The sequence below is a fragment of the Stegodyphus dumicola genome, chromosome X1 (genome assembly GCF_044657685.1).
Source record: "Stegodyphus dumicola isolate Sdum_Otavi_A_Nest chromosome X1, ASM4465768v1".
Taxonomy (NCBI): domain Eukaryota; kingdom Metazoa; phylum Arthropoda; class Arachnida; order Araneae; family Eresidae; genus Stegodyphus; species Stegodyphus dumicola.
Genome location: NC_140780.1, coordinates 246171454 through 246183652, shown reverse-complemented (window position 1 = coordinate 246183652; position 12199 = coordinate 246171454). Strand labels below are relative to the sequence as shown.

General features: G+C 31.0%; 1 protein-coding gene across 4 annotated transcripts in view; it reads right to left on the bottom strand.

Annotated features, from left to right (window-relative positions):
* The window catches only part of tweek (transmembrane protein KIAA1109 homolog tweek), a 421377-nt gene that overhangs the window by 14419 nt on the left and 394759 nt on the right, over positions 1 to 12199 (bottom strand). For 3 of the 4 annotated variants that reach the window (XM_085807392.1, XM_085807389.1, XM_085807393.1), the window contains 2 exons: positions 7959 to 8141; positions 7585 to 7764 (listed from right to left, as the gene is read on the bottom strand). In XM_085807392.1, the coding sequence (XP_085663518.1) occupies positions 7585 to 7764; positions 7959 to 8141 (363 nt within the window). The remainder of the gene's footprint in view (positions 1 to 7584; positions 7765 to 7958; positions 8142 to 12199) is intronic. The other variant, XM_085807390.1, reaches the window with a different exon arrangement.

Genomic DNA, 12199 nt, shown 5'->3' with positions numbered 1-12199 from the left:
GATATCACCAAAATCCCCTCCCCAATCACAGCTTCGCAGACATGCACATGTACACTTAAGTAATTGAGTCTGAATATTTGCATAATTCTTCAGCAACATAATTAGTATCTTTGGTTGAATACTTCTTATAATTTTCAAATTCTAATTTTTCCCACATGAGTGTGTGTGTGTATATATATATATGTATTAGGATTTTTAAGTACAAAATAACCAAGACTTTTTAAGTACAAAATTACCAAGTTTCATTATACACATATACATGGAGGGGTCAGTTGGAAATATGGTCAGTTTGAATGCCTAGCAGGCATCAGACCACAATACATGAAGGGTGTAAGATAAAAAAATACACAAATCAAAACAATTTTCAATAGCCCCTTAACTCTCCTTTTAATTTGGTTACTCCCCTTTCCCATCCAAAAAACAGCAACTGCTTAACAATGTATCTCACTCAACTGTGTCATTTCAAAATTAATGCTCCTCACATGATTCTTACAGAACATGTATGATGCAGATACTTGTTCAATGCTTCAGTTAATACTAATTTCAAATTTGTAAATCAAAGCTTAAAAGTAATGAACCAGAATAAAATTGGACTAAAACTGATTTTTTAACACAGCTTTCATCTTGGACATGCCGTATTCTGTCTCTCATGTCTCTGATATAAACATGCTCTTCACCTTCTGCTCTTTCCTCCACTGAAATTGTTATAAAGATCTAAAACAAGTACAAACATGATCAGGAATGGGCACACATATTGTGCACATTACACTCTGTAATTCATATTAAGGCTGTGTTTTTCAAGAATAAAATAATGTTAAATTGTCCGAGACAACTGCTAACCAACATGTTTAATGCTTAAAGTTGTCTCACTCTTTAATTCATATTCTGCACTGCATCACCAATTTCTAACTCACTGTATTATACAGTTTTCAGAGCTATTGTTCAGGAATGTGCATGGAGGTTCGGAATGGGATAACAGGCAATAATCAAATCATACAGGAACATAGGTCGCATGCTCAACCCCGAGATGCAAAAGGGTGTTGAACATCGGGAAGAAGTCTGGCCATGATGAAACAACAGAAAGTGTTATTTGTGTGTATGAGACTGCAACTGACAGCATGCAGAAGTAAGAAACGCTACTCAATGGTGAATGTGTACCTTGTTTACTTGGCAGTTAATTGCAGCAAAGCAGCCGCTTGGGAAATGTATCATTCCCAGTTTCCCAAAAGATGCTTCCCTAGTCAAAACATGATTGGATCAAATACATCATCATTGGAATGAGTGTATTGCATCTGAAGACCACAACTTTGAACACCTGCATAATCAGTTTCATTTCAAACATTACTGTTCTACTCTTCCTTGTCTAGCAGATGACAAGTATTTGTGACATGCCTTGTGTCTTTCTGTCTCTGTTGTTGTGTAGCTCATCAGGGATGTGCATATGACCTTACATTTTTACATGATTATTGCCTTTTATCATGTTCTAGACCTATATGCACAGTTCTGAAAACCTTGTATACACGTAATGTTGTAAAATTAGCTATAATGATGTATGAATGTTGACTGCACAGATACAAGGATGATATTCACAGGCAGATTTGGCCGAATTGAATGTAATATTATTGCTGGATAAAGCACTTCCAGAGGTACAACATTTATTCGTACCTTTTTATCATGTGTGTGATATGCACATAGCAATAGTATATATTTTACATATTTTGAAACTATGAAATAAAGTACAGTGAGAAGCATACATTGTCAGCAGCAAGCAATGTGGAGGAAAAGGGGGTTATGCAACAGCAAAGCCCTAGATTTATTATAAAATATACCTTCAGTATGATCTGTTGAGTACTGTCGCACTACAGCTTGATTACACAAGAGACAAGACACATTAATTTTCAGATGATGCACTTTAGATTCATATATGAGTGATTTTAAAACAGGAAGGGGATACACCCGAATTAAAGTTATAATTTCGAACTTCATATTTTTCTTTTTATCTTACATACATACAGGTTCTTTTCTTTTTAACTTAAAAATTTCCAAACGTTTATTTAAGATACATTCAAATATTTTGCAAAAAAGAAGGCTAAATATTAATATTTTTAAAACAAAGAATTAACATTTAACAAAAAAAAAAAAAAAAAAAATGCATCATAACTAATTCTAACAAAGGAAGAAAAGATGGACAGGGCAGCGCAGAGTCTTGTAGCAGTGATATTAGGAAGCAATCTGACTGAAAAATGGCACGTACACAGTATTTATAGTAGCGGTTACGTAATAGGCTAGTAAATTCTAAAAGGTACTGGACTAGGGGGAAAATCCCGAATTGCAGAAAGTTAATTATAGGTTGCGTGTTTGCATAGAGCAAAGCCATCGTATTTTTTTATATTTTACATCTCCCCCCCCCAAAAAAATAAGAGGCCGTATGAGCAAAGCATATAGAGAGCAACATCCTCTGTGATTCCGGAAGTCCCTGATTGAGGGGCCTCAACTATCGTAGCATCATTTAACTTCAAACTGGATGCAAATCTTAATTTGTTGCAGAAATATAAGTCAATGTTATTCAATTTATCATAAGTAATAGACACAAAAGTACATCTGGAAACTGATTTTCATTACTTCCTAATCTTTCTCTAAGCAGTCTCTTAAATAAAATGCTAAGGCTTCTCCTCTTAAGCATTCGGAAAATATAAGAGGTCTATCTTAATCTAGAATATTTTTAGCATTACACTTTTGTTCAAACAGAATGTATTTGTCAATAGGAAAGTTACTTTTTGATCCGTCAAAAATAGGAAATTGAAATTTTGCAGCATCTATAGTGGTTGTTGATTCTTGCATATTTGTTGCCTTCGTCTTGGATCTAGTATTCATAATTTTTGAAGCCCGAAATGAACAAGTTACACAAAATTTTGAAGCACCAATAATTTTTTCACCAATCACTTGAAAGACACTTCATTTTTGTAGCCAAGGAAAAGCAGCAAAGTACAAGCAGCAGATAATCGATGCACTGTCCTTGACCTAATGATGATGAAAGTTAACAGCGCATTAAATAATCCACAGGAATTTTTTCTCACACAGAATAACATCCTGGTGGCTAAATAAATACTCTTTAAACTACATATCCATAGTGGTTTTAACTACGTATGATTGAATTTAAACTTTATACATATATTACTGCAAACAGAAGCCTGGAGAATGTGGAAAAGAGCATTGCTAAGAATATTTCAAACATTCTAGCAGAAATTGGCCAACAGTGATTCATGAGTTAATTTCTGAAGTGTTTATTAAGACTATGGGTTTTTAGGAGCAAGAAATGCGAGAAAGTCAGTGATGCTCTCATCATGATTCAAAACATGGAATTTTCCATTTGCACATTCTACTAATTGCATGATGATAGTATACTCTGGGAAAGAAAAAAATTCTTTTATATTTTCCTCTATTTAAAAGGCCATTGAGATTAGAAGATGAATGAGATCTGGTCAGCCAAATCCAGATGGTGGCAAATTATTATCAACAAAATTTTATTTGAGAGCCATTGTAGAGACTTATTACATTTTTTCTGGAGCTTGGAAACATGTGATGTAACACATATCTTCTGATTGTTACCCAGTTATGCCACAAAAGTCTGCACAACAGAAAACAATAATTCTTTATGACATGCATACTAAAAAAGGAGTAAAATTTATTACCTATAATTTTATCTCAAGAATAGCACTGAAAAACCAGGACATATTGCACAAATTTAGGACACAAAGGCAACGTTTATCTAAAAATGGGATGAACAAAAATCTTAGTTTATATAACCATTGTTTGAAAGTACTAGAACAACTAATTCCCTTACTGATCCTTGGGATCAATCTGCAGTGTATTTTCCTTGCCTGAACATTTAGGTATGCTATCCAATTATTATAAAAGTAAAGCTAGTGTCAGAATATAGGAAACAAAAAGATAAGTAATTTATTTCATTCCTTCTAGAATATATCTGGCAATGCCACTTTCTGAATAGCAGATCATTCTGCTAGTAACATTTATTTTTATTATTTGTTTTGTCTAAAGATTAAAATAACTTTATATTTAATATTTTTTGTTAAGTTTCTGAAGCAAATTGTGAAGAGCTGATTTTTTTTTCAGTTTCAAAACAAATATTTTTTCTTCCCTAATTTTTCAATACAGCGATTTTTGAAATAACTGAAATGATCAAGACATTATATGTCTATTCAGGTCAGATGCAGAATAAGATTTTTAAAGATTCTGGTTGAAAAGAGTGAAAGTTGCAACAGACATGAAATTCTCAACAACTGCAATTAAATACATTTTTGTTCAGTTTTTAAACAAGATGAAAATGACAACCAAGAAAATCAAGTAATAACAATATCATATTTCTTAGAATAAATAGCCAGGAATGGGAAAACTGCAAATTAATATGAGACACTGACAGATCTAGTAAACAGAAAAATTTCCAAAATGACTGTTTGAAGAAGACTGTGTGAAAATGAATTATTTTGAAAATCTGGAAAACAACAATTACATACAATGAACTCAATAAAATGCTTAGAGTTTGTTAGAAAATTTAAGGATCAGATCTAGAGTAACACAAATGATTAAAATACTGTTAGCACATAAATCCAAATCTGAACTTTTCATTACCAGAAAGGATCACATTAAATGGAAGTAACATTCTTGGCTGTAGGTATTTTACTGGTAAAGAACTAAGAAATCTGAGCAAAATTCATGGAAAAATAGAACAAAAAATACATTTTCAACTCTTAATCATTGGTAGAAGCAAATGGACTTTGTCTTATTATCAAAACAATCTACCTATTATACGATTTCATTAACAAGATAATGTGACAAACTACACCTCTAAACACTGTAAAAACTGCTTAGCAAAAACAGAAACTGCTAAAATACTTCAAATCTTGCACTGCGTGTCTACCATAGAGCTCATACATTAATCACAGTGAACACCTACTGGATTTGCAGAACAAGAATTTGACAAATTTAAAGAATGAATTTTGGGAATTAGCATAGCAAGTCTATGATTATGCAGAATTTGAAAGGACCTGATTTCAATCATGGGTAATTTTAATTTAATTTTTGCTTTAATACTGCAAATAAGTAAAAAGATGCTTTTGAGACATTCTTTGTGGCACTATGTACAACTATCTCATATAAAAAGAGGCTGCAGTATTAGTTTAGCAGAAGCAATTTGGTTGTTGTTGACTAATGCTTACTTGTCAGGCTTACAGTCAGCCCAAACCCACGAAATTCCTCGTGGCAAGGAGTGGAAGATATGAATGGAAGAAAGAATATATAATGTAGTTGGCAACAGCCTTGAGCACCTTACAGGTGACAGAGCTTGGCCAAAATCTGACAATAATCTTAGATGCTAAAACTGAAATGTTCAACTCTGAAAGCAATACAACTTTGAAATGTCGCATATGGGGAATATAGAGAAGACTCCATTATCATATGATTCCTTTCTAATTGCATTGTGCGACAGAATGGTGTAAAGACAGTTTTTGTAAAAGAGATTAGATGTGAGGGGACAAATTCTTAGCAATTCTTTGTTGTATGGAGAATGGATCATGTTGATAACCTTTCATTTTTAAGGGTAAAATTTAGGTAAAGGTATTTTATGTGAAACCTTACTGGTTAGAGACAAAAGTTCTTAAATGGTCTATTAGTACATGCCTATGTCAAAAGATAGACGAATGGATTACGAACATCTTTGAATGGTTGGGTAAAGTATAGAAAAGATTTAGAGAGCCCTTTTTAATGCACTATTATTGTTCGAGTAAAATTCATTTCAAGCTTATTTACAGATGTGAATGAATGATAGAGAGAAATGAAGTCATTTGAGAATGCGATTCCTGGCAGCCTTAGACCTTTAGTGCAGCCAACCAGTGTTTTGCTTATTAAGACATTAAAAAGAACCTTCAGTGAAAATCGATAGAATTCATGATGTCTGCAGATAAAGCAGTCATTAAAGATGACAACCTAAAGGCTGTTGATGTTCTAACAATCATAGACAGGATGAAAACGTGGTTAGACATTTGGCCAGAAACGATCGTTAGATTGAAAAAAAATATTGCATTAGCAACGTTAGGGACAGAGCTGAAGATATTACCTTCAATGAGAATGATGGTAACATTAATGGTAAAACAGATGATGATAAGAATCTGTAGATTTGCCTCCATCAGAGAAACATTTCTCAGAACTGCTAGAAAATTCCTACCTTGATATTAAGAAATTGTGATTATTGTATATTAGGATAACATAAATTAAAAATAATATTTTTAAAATTTATTTAGCATTTAATATAATTTGTGTAGTTAAATAATCTGTAAATAATTTTGGGTTTATATATAAGCTAAGCCATAAACTTTAGTAATGAAACATTTGCTAAATATTCTCAGATTAGACACACACATAGTATAATGGTAGTTACCCAATTACAAAATCTCCAAAAGAATTTTTAGCAGAAAAACATAAACAACTTATTTAACTTTATGCTACACTAAATACTGACTCATATGGTTGCCAGAGGAGGATTTAAAATTCACTGAAAAATAATCCTTTTATTGCCAATGTTCTCCCTTACATTCTAATCATTTATGTAACTTCTTGGTACGTATATTCTCAATGATACATTCAGAGTTTCATGATTGTAACTCAGTGTTTAGATGTGCTAATACTTTGTTGCAAAAGCATATGTTTATATTATTCAGATAAAAGAAAAGATTTAAAAAATTAAAAAGAGATAAATACAATATTCTCTCACATATCAGCCACATACTGTTTTCATAAAAAAAAAAAAAAAGGATGATTCAAAGGTGCGGCTTGTACGTGTGAATGATTAAAAACAGGAATATGTGGCAACACACAAGTGCATGCAACATAGCAGCGTGTATCTCAGGACTAAGTATAAAATCAATTGTCAGATGAACGTTACATAGGATTGCACTAGTTGTGGTTGTATGTCTTGGTAGCATGCTATGGAATACTGGTACCAGTGATATTAGTACTGATAGTGCAGGCAACTACTCTAGTGATATCGACGGTAAATAAGAGGTGCTATAAACACAGAAAAATACTTCTTTTGACCAGTTATAAAAATTTTGTTTCAGTATGTGGTAAATACTGTTTTCAGTTTAGTTGCTTTTACACCTGAAAATGAAAAGATACTGTAGATGGCAGACAGGATATCTGTGGTTTTACCTGAAAATTTTATTATTATTATTATTATTATTAGCATTTTCATTTGAGGAAAAAACTAAGGATGTGACTTATACACGTGAGAATAAGATTAATTAAGCCTAGAATAAGGGATCCATTGTTTTACAATCAATAGCTTCAAGATTATATAACATAAGGATTTTCAAACAAATTTTAAAAGAAATTAAGTCTGCTTAGTTAGGAAGTCAATCATCAAAATACTAAAACCTCTATAACAAAATAAAAGATTTTATTGAATTGACACTTTATCACCAAAATCTGAGAAACAAAAAAAGCATTAATTCAAATGCACTTTGTATAAAATTTCATGTTCAGTTCAGAATTTATATAAACTCTTATTACCACCAGTAGAAACCAGTCTGGCTGGTTGCAGATGCTCTGTTTTCAAATGAAGCTGCATACTTGGAAGAGCAAAAATTACTTCCATGTTGTGATTAAATTCAGGACCTTTAGAAGGCATAGATACACGTCGATCACTCGAACCATCCCGATCATGATCTAGGACAGGAAATCTTCCAACATCTGCAGTAATAAGAGAAATACATCTAAGATTGATTTTTGTTTACCCATATATTAAACTAAAAGTAGGTAAACTATGAAAACCCTTTCGATAATGCTTCTTTTGCTTGATTTTTAATATTAAGTTAAAACAACAAGCTATATAAAAATTAAAATAACAGTTATAAGAGTGCATGTAAATTTTAAACTTTCCATACCATCTAATTCACTTGTAGCAAATGCATAGTGAAACCATTCATGCATACTCCTGAATTGAGGTGGAAACAATACATTTCTTGATATGCGACATACAGTAGCCATACTGGCATGCTGAGCAGTTTCAGTAGAACTATGTCCAAGGGCATAAGATAAATTTTGAACAATATGTGTGGCAATACTTCCTGAAATATTAAGAAAAATTCAGATGCAAGGAAAAACAAAATATTGCACAAAAGAGAAAAATACTGAGCAAAATGTGTGATCCTAGTGGGCAATAAGTGATCTTAATTTTTAGAGTTCTTGATCTAATTTATGCTACCAAAAAAGACGAAATTCTGTAAGGTACAGAATATGCACTATATATAATAATAAAATACACACTAAAGATGCTTTCTCCCTCCCTTAAATATTTGCTTATATTACACTTACTACCAGTAGCACCACGCGGAGTCTGCAAGTGTTTGTGTCCTAAAATGTTAGGAAATATAATGTTTCATAATAGATTTGAGTTTATTTAACAGTTATACAAGAAAAACAAAAAGTACTAACATACATTTTGGGCACTTTAAACACTCTCCATTTATTTAGGTTTTTTTCTAATAATATTTGTGAACTCATAATTTTTTGTTAGCTTTTGTAAACAGCTTTTAATGTCCAAAAATTGCCCAATATATTTACAGAAAAAAAATCTGAACATAAATGAAACAATTCACTTCAAACCTAAGTAAATCAAGGATCAACAGTACTTTGCCTATTTTTTCAACAATAACCACTGTTTCTTTATTTAATGGCTAGTTCATAAATTGTTTTGCAAACTTCTAAAGTTACTAAAATCAAAACTATTTGATTAAAAAAAGTGTTGATTAATACAGAAAATAACTTCCTTTCAGTTACAAGGTTTGAATGCAAGTAGCAGTGCTCAGTTGTTTTATGCTCTAAACCGCACAGAAAAATTTGTAAGATTCTCTGATACCTATTTCTTGTATGAGAGTTAAGCAGCCAGTTTGTTATGTGCAGAATAGAATGAGAGCCATAAATACCGTGCTAATACTCTCTAAAAACAAAATTACACTGTCCTGAAACATTAATATATCTAAAAAATAATACCTACAACAACTAAAAATCCAGCCATTAGAATTAGACATTTACACCAACCAAAGTAATTTTTATAAACACTCAGCTTACATGATGACACAGATCTTAATAAAATAAACGCAACTTCCCTGCATAGGAATTATCTAAATCAATACATGAAATGTTTGTAATCCTAAATATAAGAAAATTAATGATGTTTTAACTATTAAAAACAAGGACTGTATAAAACTGTAATTCCAATGTCTCTTCGTACTACGTTACTTGAAAAAGCACATATACAACTTGGTCATATTGGCATGTCCTCAATGCTAAATTCATTACCTCCCCAATATTACTAGCCAGGAATTATTCAAGATGTTAGAAATTATTGCAAGCATTGTGAAGTATGTCAATTTAATAAGAAAGGTAAGCAAAAGAAATTTGGTTTAATGTAAAACTTACCATCGGTCAGTGAACCTTTTGAAATATTGCCTATTGATACTGTTGGTGGTTTAAATTATTATAATTCTACTAAGAAGTATATTCACATAATTATTGATCATGCCACCAGATATATTTGGACTTTTGCTTCTAAAAGTGTAACTACTGATACTTATATTAATTAAGACAAATTTTTCAAATTCAGGTACCAAAAAAAATTCTAAATGATAGAAATGCTGCTTTTACATCTTCAAAATTGAAGCACTTTTTAAGGAATTATAATGTAAAACAATTATTAACTACTGCAAATAGACCCCAAACTAATGGTAAAATTGAACGTGTTAATTAAATGATTATAACTAGATTAAAATGTAAACTAAATTCCTATCAAGGTAATATTGCATGAACAAAATTATTACTCCAAGTAACTGAAGAATATAATAACACCCCTCATTCTATAACAAAATTTCCACCATCCTACTTAATGTATGGAAAATTACCTTATGATTCCTTAATTCAACATCAAGAATTATATCCACCAATAGAAGAAGCTAGAAAAATAGCTCAAAAAAGATCTCATGATTATCATAATGTAAATAAAGAAAGATATGATACTCATTATAAACCTAGTAATTTTAAAATGCATGATTTAGTAATGTATGAAGAATTTCAATATCCTAATACACGTAAACTTTCTCCTCCATTTTCAGGACCTTACGAAATTCTAAAACAATATTCTGAAGTTACTTATGAAATCGATAAACCTAATCCTCTAAATAAAAAGAAATCAGAAATTGTTCATTCAACTAGACTAAGACCTTTTAACCCAGAAAGTGAATTTAAATTAACTGTTAGAATTAGTAGAATTCCTATCTTGGTCCAAAATTAATTTAATTTTTCAAAATTATTAAAATTTTTCCTGATTATGACACTTTGAATAGCTAAACCCTAATTATGACAAATTATTTTGCCAATCTTGACCTTTTATATTTTTCACATTTTTAGAGAAACCAAAACATTTTCTTTCTTACATTATTTTGTATATTTTTTTTCCTTTCTTCTTGTTGTAGGGTAATATTCATTTGTAGTTTCCAAAATTCTAGCAAAGACTTTAACTCAATTATACAAGTTATTTGTCTTAAATTTTAATTTTGAAAGATTTTTTACATTTACAAAAAACACTTTGATACAATGTAAAATGCAAAAAACCAGTTACCTTTTAATAGGCAATGCAGGTTTTTTGCACCTAGCACACCCCCTCCCAACCATCAGCAAACTAGTCACGCTGAACTGTTGGACAGGATATGCCAAATTTTTTATTCAAGGTTTTATGAAATATTACATTATATTATTAGAAATTTATATTGAATTGTTTTTAAGGTATTATATCATAATGTTTTGTATTGAATTTTTAAATTACTTTAAAATATGTTAATGTATTGTTAATTACTTATGATGAGAAGAATAAATGCATGTAATACATTATGGATAAATTGTATATCTCCTAAGTTTTATATGAAAAAATGTTCCCCGCTAAAATTTTAAACATCTTCTATTCAAAACTTATTATGGAATCATAGTCATTGAAATAAGTGCATAATATTTATATATATACATATTTTTTATCTTGTGGACTTACTGGCATCAAGAGACTTCACCAGTACCTTCATTCAATGAAAAGGACTTTACAAACTTTTCAATGCACATTTTGAGAAAAATTGAGGACTTTTATGCTTGTAATTTATTTATTATTATTCTTCCATATATTATTGTCTTAAAGTTCTAAATTTAGTTATATGTTTATCTATAAATCATTGTAAAATTGTATAATTCAAAAACTTTATAATTATATGAGAAAACTCATGATTTATGATAGGACATAGTTAAAACCTGTAAGCTATGTCCTGGATGTTTCTTCATGTCTTTCCTCATACTTCTTGCTTCACTAATCTACTAATGCTTTGCTCACCGGTCTCTTGTTTTTGAGGGGGAAGATGTAAAATATAAAAATTACGATGACTTTGCTCTACGCGAACAAGCAACCTCCAATTAACTTTCTGCAATGTCACGATCTTCCCTCAAGACCAGTATTTTCGAGAGCATTCGAGCCTATTACATAACTGCTTCTATAAATAACGAAGTCACGCCATTTTGCATCAGATAGATTGCTTCTCTACTCCTCCGCTACAATACTTCGCTGCTTCTTAGCCCATCTTTCCTTTGTTAGAATAGTTATGATGCAGAAAGTCTAAATTTAATCTTACTTACTTCTTAGCCCATCTTTCCTTTGTTAGAATAGTTATGATGCAGAAAGTCTAAATTTAATCTTACTTAGTTTAAATCACTATTGAATACGCAATTTGGAGAATTTCATCTAAAGTAAAAATGATCTGTGGTGAAAATTAAAATAAAGATATGGAATAGTAAAATGTGAAATCCTTCTCTGTCATCATTGGATGCTCCCTTAACTCTCAGCCACAACAATGTCCATAACTCATGTGCCTGACTGCCAAAGCATCACATATATATATATATGACATCAATAAGTTATCATCATATATATATATATATATATATATATATATGATGATAACTTATTAGAGGAGGCAACAATTATTTTTTCAATCTTGGCTAGAGTGGGGAAGGATGCAGTCCTCATGTGAGGACCGAGGCACCGAGAATCTATTGCTTAGATTAAATGATGGAATTGCAGACAAACGTGCTA